This window comes from Manis javanica, chromosome 11 (genome assembly GCF_040802235.1).
Source record: "Manis javanica isolate MJ-LG chromosome 11, MJ_LKY, whole genome shotgun sequence".
In the NCBI taxonomy this organism is placed as follows: Eukaryota; Metazoa; Chordata; class Mammalia; order Pholidota; family Manidae; genus Manis; species Manis javanica.
This window is the reverse complement of record NC_133166.1, coordinates 91,149,776-91,165,701: the sequence shown is the minus strand read 5'-3', so window position 1 is coordinate 91,165,701 and position 15,926 is coordinate 91,149,776. Positions and strand designations below refer to the sequence as shown.

General features: G+C 45.1%; 1 protein-coding gene across 4 annotated transcripts in view; it reads left to right on the top strand.

Annotated features, from left to right (window-relative positions):
- NMNAT2 (nicotinamide nucleotide adenylyltransferase 2) overlaps positions 1 to 10,200 on the top strand; it is a 190,843-nt gene extending 180,643 nt beyond the window's left edge. For all 4 annotated transcript variants that reach the window (XM_073216883.1, XM_037021089.2, XM_037021091.2 and 1 more), the window contains 3 exons: positions 6,654 to 6,755; positions 6,875 to 6,942; positions 9,071 to 10,200. In XM_073216883.1, the coding sequence (XP_073072984.1) occupies positions 6,654 to 6,755; positions 6,875 to 6,942; positions 9,071 to 9,173 (273 nt within the window). In that variant the 3' untranslated portion in view covers positions 9,174 to 10,200. The remainder of the gene's footprint in view (positions 1 to 6,653; positions 6,756 to 6,874; positions 6,943 to 9,070) is intronic.
- The last annotated feature ends 5,726 nt before the right edge of the window (positions 10,201 to 15,926 follow it).

Below are 15,926 nucleotides of genomic sequence, written 5' to 3'. Positions count from 1 at the left end.
TTTTTTTTTTTTTTTTTTTTACCAGTTTTGCCCACCTCAGGCACTTTGCACTAGCTGTGGCCCCACTGGGCATGCTCTTCCCCCAGTGATCCTATAGCAGATCCTTTAGGTTCCAGCTTAAAGGTCATTTTGTTTTATTTTCAATATTGTTGGCTCGAGGTGACCTGTTCTTATTTATATTTGTATGTGTTTATGGTCTCCCTATGAGAAGGTGAGCTTTGAGCGTGCTAGACTTGCCTGTGTTATGGGGCCACACCAGAATGGTGCCCAGTCCACCGTATACACTCAGTGCAAGTTTATTGAATAAAAGAATGAAAGGCTACCTGGGACAGCTTGACTGGAGGCTGTTCTGTGCAAAAGGTAGTTTGCCTCCACCATGAGAAGTGGCCCAAACTTTCACCAGTTACCAAACTTTTGCCATTATCTGCTGCAAGATCTTACCTACTTAATAGGAACCTGCCCTGCTCTTCATAGCCATAGATGCAGTTGAAATAATCATCTGTTTAATGTCTCCCTCTCGATAACAATTGATCCAAGGGACAAAACCCCATATGTCTTGTTCATCCCTCTGTCCCTGGTGCCTGGTGCCTGGTGCCAGGAGAGTGCCTGGCTGACTGAGCTCACAGGGCATCCCCTGACCCCAGGCATCCCTGAACTCCAGCAGGGCAGATTGTGAAATTCAGCCTCCTGGAGGGAAGATGATTACTCCACATTCCTTACTAGAGATCTGCCACCAGGGGCCAGGGTCATCCTTAGCGTTTGCTCCTCCCAGGGCCGAGTTGCTTCCTGCCTCAATATGTCTCATATCCTTCCCTCCGACTCCCCACATTTGGGGAAGGAGAACCTGCCTCCCACTTCCTCTCCCCATCCCCACCCTTGCCTCCCCTGGAGAGCCTTTGACCAGAAGATGAAAAGATAGGATCAAAGCTGTCCCTGGGAGCAGGAAGTGAGAGCAGGGTGAATGCCACAGACCCCTACCTCTGAGATGTGACATGGGCCAGACCAAACTGGGAAGGTCACTGTGTGCTGCAAGGTAGCAGGGTGGGAGGAAGAGGGGACCCTGATCCTGCCTACGGTGGTGTGGCAGTATGAGGTCACAGTGGCCACCACTGGGAAAGGGCCATGCCAATCAGGATAGCTTTGCTGCATGGGTCACTCACCTTCCCACCTTCCCACCTCAAGGCGAGCCCTGCAGAGACCTCCTCATGAAGGCCCAGGAGGTGCCCTCCTGCTGGAACAGACACTCCCGAGCAACCCTCCATTCCTGGGGTCTGATGTCTGCCTGAACCTCCGTGAGGGGGCATGTCCTCATACCTGCTGGAATCCCCAGAGCTGCTTGTCCCCCAGAGGTGTTGACCACTTCCCAAACCAAGCCAGAGGATTAGCAGCTTAGTTAACTGCCTATGTGATTTAGAGCAACAACTTCCCAAAGTTTGGTGCACATCTGAAGGATCAGGAGGCTTTGTAAAGAGAGGCTCCAGGCTATCCTAGACGGGTCCTATCAGAATTCCCAGGGTGAGGTCCAGGCATCTGTTGTTGCTATTGTTTTTAAAGCTCCTTCAGTTGATTCTGCTGGTGAATCAGATCAAGTCTGGGAACGTGCAAAACTAAAATCCCCCTTACTTGTCATAGGGACCAGAGTGTCTGTCTTTATTGTAACTTCTTTGGGTCTCCCAGGTCTCTATTAGGTACGATGAGCTGCCCTCCAGGTCCTGCGACAGGGAGAGTTTATCAGCTGATGGCACCATGGTGACTGCCAGGAAAATACTGCAGGAATCCACTTATTCGATAGCACCTATGAGCATCTATGATGAGCCGGGTCTTTTTCCACTAGGGACACTAGTAACCTCCTCATGGAGGTTACTTTATAGGGGAGGGAGAAAGAGACAACAATAAGGGTAAACAAAACAAAGAAAAAGCCCAGAGTGTCCGATGGAGATAAATGCTGAGGAGGAACAGGAAGCACAGGACAGGGCAAGGCCTGTGTGGCAGAGGGACTGGGTGGGTCTGTGTGCCAGGGAAACAGGTTGCAATAGTGTGGCCGGAGATGGTCTCGGTGAAAAGGTGACTTTTTAAAAACTAGGGTTCCATTTAAAAAAATCTTTTTAAATATATGTATATATTTTTAATTCAAGTATAGTTGACATACAGTATCACATTAGTTGCAGGTGTGCAAGATAATGATTCAATAATTTTATACATTGCAAAATGCTCACCACAAGTATAGCTGCCATCCATCACTATACAAAGTTATTAAATATTATTGACTATATTCCCTATGCTTATTTTTCATCCCCATGATTTATTTATTTTATAATTGGAGGTTTGTACCTCTTTATCCCCTTCACCTATTTCACCCGTTCTCCCCTCCTTCTGGCGACCACCAGTTGTTCTCTGTGTTTATGAGTCTGCTTTTGTTTTTTTATGTTTGTTCATTTGTTTTGTTTTTAGAGTCCACATATAAGTAAAATCATATGTCTTTCCCTGCCTGACTTACTTCACTTGGCATAATAATCTCTAGCTCCATCCTCATTATTGCAGATGGCAAGATTTCATTCTTTTTTATAGCTGAATAATATTCCATTGGGTATATATCTTCTTTATTCATTAGTCTGTCAACGGACACTTAAGAAGAGCTTTGAGCCAAGGAGCAGCATAATTCGACTTATGTTTTCACGTTATTGGTCTAGCTGTTGGGAAGAGACTGAAAAAGACAAGAGGAGAGAACAGGGAGACCAGAGTAATCAATCCAAGTGGGAGATGATGGAGATGAATTCGTTTTCCATTGCTACAAACTTGATGGCTTAAAACCACACACACGGATTCTCTTAAACTTCTGGAAGCCAGAAATGTGAAATAGGTTTCACTAGGCCCAAACTAAGTTGTTGGCAAGGCCATATTCCCTCCCGAGGAGTTCCCTCCCTGCCCCACCTGCTTCTAGAGCTGCACTGCTTGCATTCCTAGGCTCATGGCCCCTTCTTCAATCCTCCAGGCCAGTGGTGGAGCTTCTTCCAATCTCTGCTCCATCTTTCTATCACCACCTCTCCTGTGTGTTGAATCTCCCTCTGCCTCCTTGTTATTGCATTAAGACCCACCTAGATTATTCAGGATAATTTCAAGGTTTTTAGTTTAGTCACATCAGCATACATGTTGCCATATAAGGTAACATTTACAGGTTTCAGAAATTAGAACCTGGATAGCTTTGGGGCCATTGTTTAACCTACTAAAGGAGGCTTGGACCAGGATAGGATCAATGAAAATGGTGAGAAATCAGCAGAGTCTTGGATTTGTTTTGAAAACAGAGTCGATTGGGTTACCTTACAGACTGAAAGCCAGATGTGAGAGAAAGAGAGAAATCAAGGAAAATGCCATTGTTTGGCCTGAGCTATTGTAAGAGGAGAGTTTTCAGTTACAAAAGTGAAAAAGACTGTAGGAAAAGCATTTCCTTTTGGGTGGAGGGGATTGACTGACCAATCGATGTCAGAGGACATTTTGGACATTTTAGGTTCGAGATGCCCCATCCAAGTTAAATATTGAATGTTGGCAAGGCTGCTGGATATATGAGTCTGAACTTCAAGAGAGAAGTTTATATTGGAGCAATTAATTTTGGAGCCATAAGTGTGACTTTAAAGCTTTGAAATTGAATGAAATTTTCAGGGTATGAGTATAGACAGAAAAAAAGGAGGTCCCAGGGCTGAGGCCTAGGGACTGCAGTGGTTCAAGGTCAGGGAGATGAGAAAGAACCAGCACAGGGAGACCATAAAAGAGCAGCTGGTCCTGGAGGCCAGCAGGAGGCAGGAGATGGGGACTGGGGGGGCAGGGGTGGCAAGGACAGCTAAGGCCCTGCAAGGTGAAAGGCACAGCTCACAATTCTAGCTGGTCCCTCTCCCTGCCCCAAACTCTCACAAAGATGCCCTCATGCATGGAAATCAAGCCCAGTGCCCTACAGCTGGCCAAAGGAGCAGAAAATGTGCACAGTCTCTGGCCTAACCCCCAGCAGAGATGCTACTTGGATGAGGTAAAGCAGTGTGTCTTGTCTCCATCACCCACTTGTGATTCTCAGGGGGCAAGTCTGTCACCTGTTTCTGGAAAAGAAAGATGCCTCCAGCAGCAAGGGCTCCATCTGCTTGCCACCCCCTGAGCCGCCTGGCACTGTTACTGACGGGGGCTCAGATCATTAGTTCCTGAGTGAAGAGCAGCAGCTGCTCTAATGTCACCCACAGGGCGAGTCCCCACAGGATCTGACTGCCATTCTGAGCCATCATTTTCATGCCTTAAACCAGACCACGCACTTCACAGAGCCCCATTATTTCACGCATCTCATATATGAAACATCCATCAAGTTCTCAGAATCAAATTGAAGGCAGATCCTACATGATGTACCGTACACCAGGTCTCTTGAAACACCTACAGAGCAGGCAGTTTGAGGAATCTCTACATATACCAGCTTGGATGGATTCTTCTCTTCTCTGTCTCTACCCTGCAACTACCCCTGGAGTTTTAATTACACCACTGGTTCTCAGGCTTGGTTGTTTATTGGAATAATCTGGAGAATAAAAAGCAATTGATGCCTGGGTCCCATTCCCAGAGATTTTGGTGTAATTGATCTTGGATGTGAGCTGGGCTTTGGGACTTAAAAAAGCTCCCCAGGTAATTCTAACAAGCAGCCAAGTTTGAGAACGAGTGCCTCAGGTTATCTTCTGAGTAATAAATCCTAGTGCAGTATTCTAAAAGCTATGGCAGAGGCTGGATCTACCTACAACTCACTGCCCTGTCTCTCCCTAACATTCCTGATTCATAGGACAAACACTCAGTGCCCATTTACACAATCTGAATACCACCGATAGCTGCAACAAATTATATTGTCCTGTGTCTCCCAAATGGCGTGATCCGGTGGGGGCTCTGGTCGTCTATACTTGGATTGCTTGCCCCTGGAGCAGGTCTTGCTCAATGAGTTGCCCTGCACAGTAGCAACATGCTTCCCCCTCATCTCTGCACAACTTCCCTCCTAGGGCACCGCCAGCCAACTTTTTAGTACAGCAACACCAGAGTTCCAGTTGCAAGCAATGCGACAAGTAGGGTAAAGGTGGATGGAAATATCCGAGGGTGTGGATGAGTTCCTGCTCATGCGCACATGCGCATACACACACACACACACACACACACACACACACACACACACACGCTGAATCAAACTTGGAAGCAGAAATCTACTGGTACAGAAGTCCCCTGGTAGAGAAGAAATGGCCACAGTGCTCCATAAGGTCTGTGTTTACAGCCCTCATTTGGAGAATTATGAGGTAACCCTGGGTCCCTTGCTGTCAGAACAGGGCTTGGCTCAAATGAACTGCACCACTTAGAAGCCACCTGCATCCCCCTTTTTCTCACCCCATCGGAATCCTTAACTGGCAAGATCCAAACAGTAAAATGTCTGGGCTAGATTCAAGTATATTAAATGCCATAACTTTCAGGCTCTTTGGAAATAAAAATTGGCATGAGTTTCCAGAAAGCAAGGTGGTAATATGTCTCAAAAGCTTGAAATATGTCCAGTTCATATCCTTTCCTCCAGTTATTTTACTTCTTATCCTACAGGAATCATCAGCAATGTGGTAAAAGAGTTATGTATGAAGATCTTTAAGAGAGCATTATGTGTAATTGCAAAAAATCAGAAGTAACTGTACACTTTCTATAGTGCAAGATTGGTTTACTATATCATGGTATATCATAGTACAGACAATGAAATATACATAGTGTTAAAACAATATTTTCAGGTAATTTTGGACAATGTCAGAAAATGCTCACAATATAACACTAAGTGAAAAAAGAAATAAACAGGTAAAATGATTAATTTCGCAATTTAATCCAATTGTGGATATATACACTTATTTGTAGAGAGGAAAACACTGCCCAGAAATACATGATGTTAACAGTAGTTATCTGGAGTATATGGTTGTGATTGATTTTCCTTTTTTTTACCCTGAGTTTCCCAAACTTATATTGTGTTTACAATCAGAAAAAAAAAAAGTTATTCTTTAAACATAAAAGTTTCATTTCTCATTATGGCAGCAAGCTTCTATCAGAGGCTGATCTCAGAAATGACCCCCAAATCTCCCTGCTGTCACTGCCTGTGTGCACACTGATGCATTCCAAGCCCTGCCCAGCTCTTCGCTGCCCTTGAGTCCCACAGCAGCTTTCACCTGGGTGAGCCAGGAAAACTCTCCAGCCACCCCCTCAGTAGTCCACCTGGAGCCAGGGGTATGCTTGTTGAGCAATGGGTTCTGTCACCCATGGGAGTGTCTACCAGGTAAGGCCTCTATGTCATTCATGTTACTCTTCAGCATTATGAATTCAATAGGAGCTTCAGGAACTGGAGAGATCTTGCCCGGACATGTAGGAGAACATTTATTCATTCGGTCTCAAGGTATTTATTAAGCTATCTTCTGTGTGCCAGGCAAAGTTTCCACTCATTCCACTAACACTGTTACAGTTTGTTACTTGAACTGAAGGGGTTGACTGACAGGCCTAAGGCAACTTTAGGACCAACGCTTGGGGTTCCACGTGGAAGAGAACTCCCCACTGCTAGATAGTTGGTTGGTAGGTGTTTGGAATCATGGTTTCAGCAAAGGGCATGGTCTCGCTCTCTCTTTCTTCAGATGGAGGTGATCGTGGGGGATTTTGGGATTGTGGTGGTGCCCCGGGACGCAGCTGACACAGACCGAATCATGAATCACTCCTCAATACTCCGCAAATACAAAGTGAGTCCTCCATCTCCCTGCTCACGTAGCTCTGAGATACCTGGGGGCTGGAGGAGGGAGGGCACAAAAGGAGTTTCGTGTGAGGGGCTAGCAATCTCCTCTCTCTGCTCTACCCCTAGAACAACATCATGGTGGTGAAGGATGACATCAACCATCCCATGTCTGTTGTCAGCTCAACTAAGAGCAGGTACGTTTTGACAAATGCTGAAAGACTTGGTCAAACCAGCTTATAAGTTTCCATATAACTGTCCTCAGTCGAAGCTGACTTAGACTGGCCTCCACCTGTTGCTCTGCTACTCAGCTTCTTTTTGCCCCCAATCATTTCCTTTCAAAAGGGGGATAAGCCGTTAGACAGCATTAGCTGGTTTGAGGAGGGAAGAAGATTTTTTAGTCCCAGACTCTTTAGTTTGAGGTGCTTATAGAATACTGTATTAGTAAGAGTATAGGCTAAGCTGCCATAACAAAAAGACCCACCGACCTCCAATACTCAGAGTTTTAAATAAGATAAATTTCTATTTCCCTCCAACTGAAGTCAAAAGGGATTGGTCCTCTGGCCTCTTCAACATGAAGCCTCCATCTCTGGGTCCACAGCTGTTGTAATGATTGTAATGATTGATGTAAGCCGGTAGGAAAGGGCAAAGAGCTCTGTCTTTAATAAGGTGACTCAAAGTTGCACATATCACTTCCCCTTGCATCCCACTGGCTCAGCTTCAGTTACTTGGCCATACTTAGGAGCTTCAAGAGGGGGGATGGATAGACTTTGTAGCTTGGCAGCCATGTGCCCAGCTAAAACTTGGGAAGTTATATTAGTAAACAGAAGAAGGAGAATGGACACCATGGACCAGTTAACAGCCTCCACCACACACCCCAAGTGGAAATGTCCAGTGGGACGGTGAGATATATGGAATATAGGGGTCTAGAGGTATAATAAAACTGAAAACCAGGAGCATATAAATGTAAATTAAAGTTAGAGGCATGTCTTACTCACAGGGAGAGTCAGTAAGAAGAAAAGAAGGCAATGGAGAACTTTTAAAACATTAGCATTTCAAAGAATGCAAAGGAGCAGTCCAAATGGCCAGCCGTGATGGCCTGGGAGGGCACAAAGTTGGAGAGCATTGTCATCTGGATCACATGTTTCTCAAATGAGCCCATGGTTTTTAAATGTCCACTGGACTTCTTCCCTGGACTGTAGGTGATTATGTAGACACTTGAAAGAGTAGCACCAACTGTGAGGTACAAGCAGAAAACCAATGACAGTGGCCGATGAAGGGGATCGGGAAGACTGCGGGTCCACACATGGCCGCACAATAGAATTACCATGAAAACTTACACAGCACAAATACTTGTGTCTGTTTAGTCCCACTGAATCAGAATTTCTGGGCTTGGGCAGGGGTCTGCTCCCTGTATGACTCAGATGAAGTTGGGATTGGCTTTTGGAAAACACGGGTATAGACTACTTCTTCCAGAGGCCACCCTGAAAACTGCAGGGAGGCACTTAATGACCTGGCTTGCTTACTAGGTCAGGACAGTGTCTGCATTGAAAAGGCAGTGAGCCAGCCTCCGGGGAGATCTCAAAGGGCAGGGTTCCAGTGCCTTCCAAAATCTAGGTCTGGAGGAGTATATGAATTTTTACAAACAGCTCCTTGGGGCCTGACATTACCAAGACCATCAAATGAATAAAGAATTGGAAGCAGCCAGACAAAGACTGGAGCAAAACTGTACAGAACCCAAAGTGGATCCTGAAGCCCGTTCGTACCTTAGTGCCTTTCTCCTTGGGCCCCCCAGGGTTTGGGAGAAGGGCCCCAGAGAAGGGCACTTCCTCTGTCAGAGCTCCAGAAGGAAGGAAAAGAAATGGTCAATCAAGAGATTCATTTTCAGGAGACCTGTGCAGAGAAACACAAAGGAATAAAATGAGAATAGCTACCATTCACATTTAAATGCCCACTGTATGCATGGGCTATTCTAAGTGCTTTGCATAATGGTTTATTTAATCCATTTAATCACTGAATGAGGTAGGCTCAAATATTCCCCTCATTTTACAGAGAAGAAAACTAAAGAACAGACTGGCTTCAGTAACTTGCCCAAGGTCCCTCGGTCAGGAAGTGGCAAAGCCAGGATGAAGCGGAGTCGCCAGGATGGCGAAGGAACTACAGGGGCAAGAGGGCTTTTCCTAATAGGAATACCAGTTACATAGCCGAGCAAAGGCAGGTCATGCGGTGCTGGGGAAGCCCTATCCCAGAAAGAGAGTGGGCTGGCCCGTCCTCTGCTCTGCTTCAGGGAAGGATACCGTCTGATTACCCTCTCTTCTCCTCCAGGCTGGCCCTGCAACACGGGGATGGCCACGTCGTGGATTACCTGTCCCAGCCCGTCATCGACTACATTCTCAAGAGCCAGCTGTACATCAATGCCTCCGGCTAGCAGCTACACAGCCCTCTGTTCCACTCTCCCCTCGTCCTCCACCAACACGCTGGCCCCTCGCGTCTCTGTCAGTCCCCGTTTCTCTCCTGCCTCTCTGTTTCTCCATCTCCTCACCTTGACTGTTCTCCCCACTTGCTGACTCACTGCCCCACAGTGTGGGGGACCTGCAGACCACCACGGCATACCCTATTCCACAGTCATCTTTGGACAAACCTTCCCCTAGTCTCTAGGTTGAGGGTGGGTCGGGGAACAGGGTGGGCGCTGGGGGAAGAGCAGCCCTGGGCCATGTGCTGGTGTCTGTCCCCCAGCATGCTCTAGAGAGCGGCTCTGGTGCCCGTCCTCCCAGCATGCTCTGGGGAGGCAGCTCTGGCTCTCGCCTTCTCAGCATGCCCTTTACCACAAAGGGCTACTTTTCTTTATTTCTTTTGTGTTTTGTTTCATGTTTTTGTTGTTGTTCACTCCTCAGAGAACTTGGATGAAATCAGTGTCCTTGGTTCTTTATGTCTTTAGTCTTGATGCAATCCTGTGGTATTTCTTCTCTCTCAATAGGATGCCATAGCAGCCTCAGCACTCAGAAAGTGTGCGAGGGCCACACCCACTGAAGAAGGCCCAGCCACATCCACTTTCCTGAGGCCCCCCACCATCTACCCACACACAGCAGCAGTCTGGGGTCAGGACTGAGATTTTAAGGTTCTGAAACCTAGTAGGATTTCTCAGAAGAATCTCAGCTCATTTCTTTAGTTTCAGGAGACCATTTCCTAATGCCCAGGGACTGTGATCACCCAGAACCAGTCCATCTGCATATCCTGGTGGCGTCTGGACAGTGACTTATTTGGGTTATGACAGATGGCTGACTGTGGGTTCCCTGACAGCCCAGGCATTCCCAAGGAGCCTTCAGAGCACCATCTAAGCCCTTGGAGGCCATACTTAGCACATCCCTGTGTCCAAGAAGAACCACAGAGGCAGGCCAATTCCTAATAGGCAGTCACTTCTGAAATAAAACATGCTAGGGATCCACTCAACCCTACAGATCTTTGCTAACTGGAATTATTTATTGCCTGTTCGGTTGGGAAATGTATGTCATGATGTTAAGACCAGGATGACCTAGGACAAAGCAATTTATTGCCCTGTTGGGATGATTCTCACCCACTCCAGCTGCGGGATCGCGGGTGGGGCCTGAGGCCAGTTTCTCCCTGACAAGCAGTGCCTTGGCCTTGTTTCTGGGGCTGGTCATGTCCCCTGCAGAGCCCAGAAATCACAGCATGGTCTGAGGAAATCTGCCCGGCAGGGGACTGGGTTCCCGGAGCAGACATCATGGAGGGAAAGGCATCAAGAGCCACTAAACCGTTTCACCCATTTTCTCCCTAATGTCCCACCTTCGTCTGCTGCCCCTGCAAACAGTTCAGACAGACTGTTCTAGTTGTCAGGCCTCATTCGTGTTCTTCTTAAGAACCAAAAGGAAATGATTCTCTCACAATCAGTGTCTCTCATCCAGGCTCTCTGGCTCTTGGGTTTTGGCCTCTCTTTGGGGAGTGGTCCCTGAGCAGCAGGGGAGCTTAACCAAAGTCTCCTGCCAGCTGTGGCCCGGGGGTGCTGGGTGAGATCTGACACCAGGGACGCCATTCTTCACCATGCCTTTCACATCAACGTCCTTCAATAGCCTCAGGAAAAGGAATTGGATTCAACAGAAGAACATGGCAAAGTAGCTTCCAGGAGGGTGTTATTTCTCTTGGGTTATGGAAATAATCTCCAGAGCAGGGAAGGAAGATCCTATTCTTGGGTCTCAGTGTTTGTCTAAGGATCATGGAATCATAAATGAAAAAAACTTTAGAGATTAATTGATCCAACACCCTCTTTTATGAGGGAGCGGAGATCCACTGGGTTAAATGGCTGGTCCAAGGTCACAGAGCAAGTGTAGAACCTGGCAAAATGACATTTTTCCCTTGGCCATTAGGTCATCCCACCACATGGCCCCTCTGGTTCCTCATGATGCCAGCCAGGAAACATGTGGTTTCTACTTTTCTCAGCCTTTACCCGGCATTTTTGTCTTAAATTATGTCTGACCCAGGCTTTGCATGTGCAATGCTGGGGGAGGATGGGCTGGTGAGGAAGGCTGTAGCTAGGTAACCCTTAGAAATCAAGAGATCTTAATAGCTTGGACAATACACCCAGAAAGTGAACCTCTGAATCCAAGAAAGAAGTGCTTTGTAAAAGACGAAGAAAGATCCAGAATGCTCAAGGTGACACCAGTGCTGGAGAAAGACGGAGAAAGACTTTGTCCAGGCACAACAGTTGTAAGGCAGGAAATGAAACAAAGGAAAACGGGGCGTTGGATTCTCTGGGGGAACGATGGCATTTTCAAGGATATGGAGTTTATGGATAGAGGTTAGTATGAGGATCCACACAAGCAGAAAGACCAGATGTCTTTTGTGTCTCTGGTCCATTTTGTTACTCTGCTGGACTCTGGGGTCAAGCCCAATTTTGGTCCCCAACCCATGAGAAGGAAGTGAGCTTGCTCCCGTACTCATTGTGGGGCTAGGAAACACGTGGGAGGGGAAAGTGAGATAAAGCTAAGGAAAAGAAGGACAACAAAGTCTATGTCAAGACACAAAAAGGGACAGATCCCGGTAGAGTGCTTTACAATTCACTTTCCTTGAATACAAGGAAAAGTGAATCCCCTTTGGGTAGAATTGTCTATTCCCTACCCTGCCCCATTCTGCCTTTGCTAAGGGGGAGGTCAGAGCCCCTCTCACAGTCCAGGGCAGGACACTGGGGCTGTGACCCTGTTAAGGCCAAACAAGAAAGATGATTCAGACTTTGAAGCTGCGCCCCAAGTACCAACAGGATGACCTCTAGGCCCTGATTTTCCCTCTGGGGTCCTGCTCCTTTCTACAGAGGTCAACCGAAGGCTAGCTTGACTCAGAGATCGTGAGAAAGGCATGGACTGGAATGATCTCAAGAAGGGCCTGAGTCTCATTTCCTGCCTAGCAATAAAAACATCCCTCCCATTTTTCTGAAAGTGGCTGATGTAAGAGCAAGAGGGAAATCCTTTTTGCGTTAGTTACTCTCTCCTTAAGGAATGGCCCCTGGAGAGATCTGGGGGGTCTGTGCTGCTAGCTGGCCCCTCATTTGCCATCCCCCCACAACCCAGGCAGCCCGGGGGCCTTCTGGCTTTCGTTTTCCGTGAATGTGCATAGGAACAGGGAGGAAGTCTCTTACTGAAGTGCCTGAAACCCAGAGCGAGAGCTTCTAGAGACTGTTCTTCCTGTCTCTCTCCGCTTGGCCAACCTTTCCCCAGTGTTCTCTAGTCTCATGCTTCAGCTTCTCGGAAAGAATAAAAGAACTTGCTACTCTAACAAGTAGAAAGTGAGACTCAAAAGTCAAACTACAACAAAAGGCAGCAAATTACAGGGAGAAATGACATGTATTTTAACAACCCAAATCTACTTTCCCAAATTGATACACACACACACACACTTTCGGGGACTAAGAGAGAGAAGCATGTTATTGTATTTTATTCATCAAAAGAGTAATGCAAAATTAGCAGCAGAACATGAAAAGTGCAGGATCTCTCCCGAGGCTACTGCAAGAAAGCTGTGAGGCGAGATGAGAAGGTTGGAGTCAGGAACTGATTCTGTAGCTCATCCAATTAGGAGACCTTAAGAATGGCATTGTGATAAAGATGATGAATATGCTCTGTGAAATTCATCCAGTCCGCACCTTCCTATAGCTGCCCAGTAAGCTCAGTTCTCCACGTGGTTCCCTGGTTGTGTAAGTTTGGAGCATCTGATTAGCTTGTTCAGGTCAGCCAAGAATGAGTTCTACTCTTTCCCTTCTCCTTCAGCACAGGTGCAGGGCCCAGAACTCAGCTTCATCCAAGCAGTCTCAAGGATTGGCATGCGGAGGGGGAAGCTTTTTTTGAATCACTTTTTGGCCACCGAATCTGCCATGTGAAGAGTGAGATTTGCTTTATGGAAATCAATTCATGAATAAAAACTACATTCAAGTTGCAACACCATTTCACGGTGAAATATTTCGAGTAAAATTTTGTTGCTAGAATAGCCATGGACAAAAGTTTTATCAGCCAAATATTTCAACTATGTTAATAAATAAGACAATGCTATTAGAGTCCCGTGTTTTGGTCTAGAATCTTCTGAGTTGCAGAATTAATCACTTTTTCTTCATAATCTTACTTGACAGGAGCCAATGGTTGGAAAAATGTTCTTAGAGCAGGAGATTTTCTGTCTGATTTAGCTGATGTCATGTGTAATATAAAAGCGCATATATCCATACCCAAGGATCATAAGCAGGGAAAAATAATTAGCAAATTTGTGAATTGTGCCTAAATTTTCTCAGTTTTTAAAAAAATAAAATGTAAGATCCTACCTAATCTGCATAGTCTGGTATGAGTTAGCTTTGGCTCCTTAGTGAAATTAGTTCTTTATGAAATAAAAATATATTTACAAAAATTTAAAAACTTGAATAACTTGCTTTGTGGTATGAAAGATCTTAAGACATTGTTAAGCTCAAATTTTGTTTTGGTAATATCAATAAGCAAAAAACTAATTTGTTAATTGTTCAATCCTGCTGTGACTATTAGTTCTCATTTTATTTTTAGTTGTGACATATGTTACGTATGATTCAGGTCTAAATGGTGATTGTCATTAGCTAATATCAGTTATGGCTCAGAAGGAGCCAGAGCAATTCCCCATTATGCCAGCTCATTTAAGGATTAGCTATGTGTTTGTCAGATTAGTTGTGTTTTTTAAAAGAGTCATCTTTGTTCTTAGTATGTTTTCTGTTTAAGATGGGGATTAGTCAGCTTTGTGTATAACCATGTGGATTTGGTGATACACCATAATTTAGATGCTTGTATAAGCCTTGTAAATTGATTACTTATATTTATGCTTCCTATTTTGGTCACAAAGCTAAATACCATTTTTCTCTGTCCTGAGACTACGTAAATTGATGGGAACTTGTTTAAAATTGGTTATAAACACTGGTTTAATTTGCTAACTTACACTAACTTAAAAATATATTTGTACTACATGTGAATTAACATACATGCACATACACATTTCTTCCTTGATGGCCCCAAAGTAAGCTTCAGCTCTGTGAAGTTCCTAGAAAATTCCATACAGCTCAAAGTATAAAGACAGCAGAGGGGGGAAAACTGCTTTCCAGGTGGGAAAATTGAACCACAGAAGAAATCCACAACATTTTGTTCCACGACCATGCAAAACATGAAGAAGACACAATAAACATATTTCTGGTCCTCGAGACTTGTTCCAAACACTGGACACTATTAAGTATCTTCTTACTGTTTTCTCCAGCCTTCCAAGAGTACTGAAAAGAAACCACATCCTGAGATAAGATCAGAAACACATCTGCTAAGAAGTTATGTCTCTAGGCAGGTCCATTTCTATCGCCCTCTTCAAACAGAAATCCCTGTGAGTCAAAGTAGATGATGATACACGTAATAGGTTACATGGGGCACAATTAATCAGGATCAGAGAAGTACAAGGAAGTTTTCACTACAAACTATAAACCCTGATGAGAAATAGAAAGGAAAGTTCCCTTAACTTGGCAGGGTCAGGTCAAGATGAGTAACAGAGGTTAAGTCCTAGGTGAACTATCTCTAAGCCACATGCCCCTTCTCCCTTCTTAGGGACAATTTGTCAGGTCCTTAGAAATGAGGAAATCGTTTCTATATCAAAAGAGTCACATGAGTCACTTTTCCATCCCCCACCCCTCCCATTTTGCCAGGGAAGGCATTCTTAACAATCTATCCCAATCAGAAATCCTTTCATGATTACACGTATCTTTGTTAGGACTAATGGGATCCCTCACCAAATTCCCTAGAATATGTACTGCCTAATTCTACACATGGCAGAGATAGCCAGTTACTACCTAGGTGTGGAATTGTCACTGACACGTCACTTCCTATGAAGGGACCATATTTCCTAGACCTCTTGCAAGTGAGACGTGGTCATAATACTGGGTTCTGGACAAAAGAATGTGAGCGAAAGAGATGGGCAGCCCCTCCCAGGCCTGGCCTATGAATACTTTCCATATCCCTCCCTTTTCCATGTAATTTTCATCTGGTGATGATCTGAAAATCATTGATGATTCCCACGGCAACCTTAAAAGTCACATGTCAATGGCAAGGCCTTTGGAATAGTTAGGTGGTGGGCCATCCTGCCAACTCTCTCCCTATGCAGTATGTTATGGGAGCAGGAAGAAAAGGCCTATTGTGTTTGCATTATGCACATTTTTAGGTCTGTGTGATACAGTAGCTAATCTAATTAATACAGAGATTTTTCTGGGCTCTGATTGTTAATTACAGTGAGAGATTTGTAGGATATGTGATTGAGTATGCCAAGACAGGATTATAAATTTATTTCCACAAAAGGTAAAGCAAAGTGATCAGATCTGTGTGAATTTGGTGGGGGTCAGTGTGGACAGGGACGGAGTATTTTCCTCAGCCTCTTAAGATAGATGGTCAATTCAGGAGCTTAATTCATTAAATTTTAACTTATTTAAAAGCACGACAATGTACACAGACTATTGATTTTACTTTTACTTTATAGCTGTTGAAAAAAAGACAAAAATATTAATTATAACTCCCACCCTGCTCAGGTCGTTCCAGGAATAAATCCTTCATGCTTAGGAGACAGCACCAGTTAAACCTCATAAACCATTCTCCCAGCTGGAAAGGGCAGAAGATGCTCAGAAAAAAGAATTAACGATAAT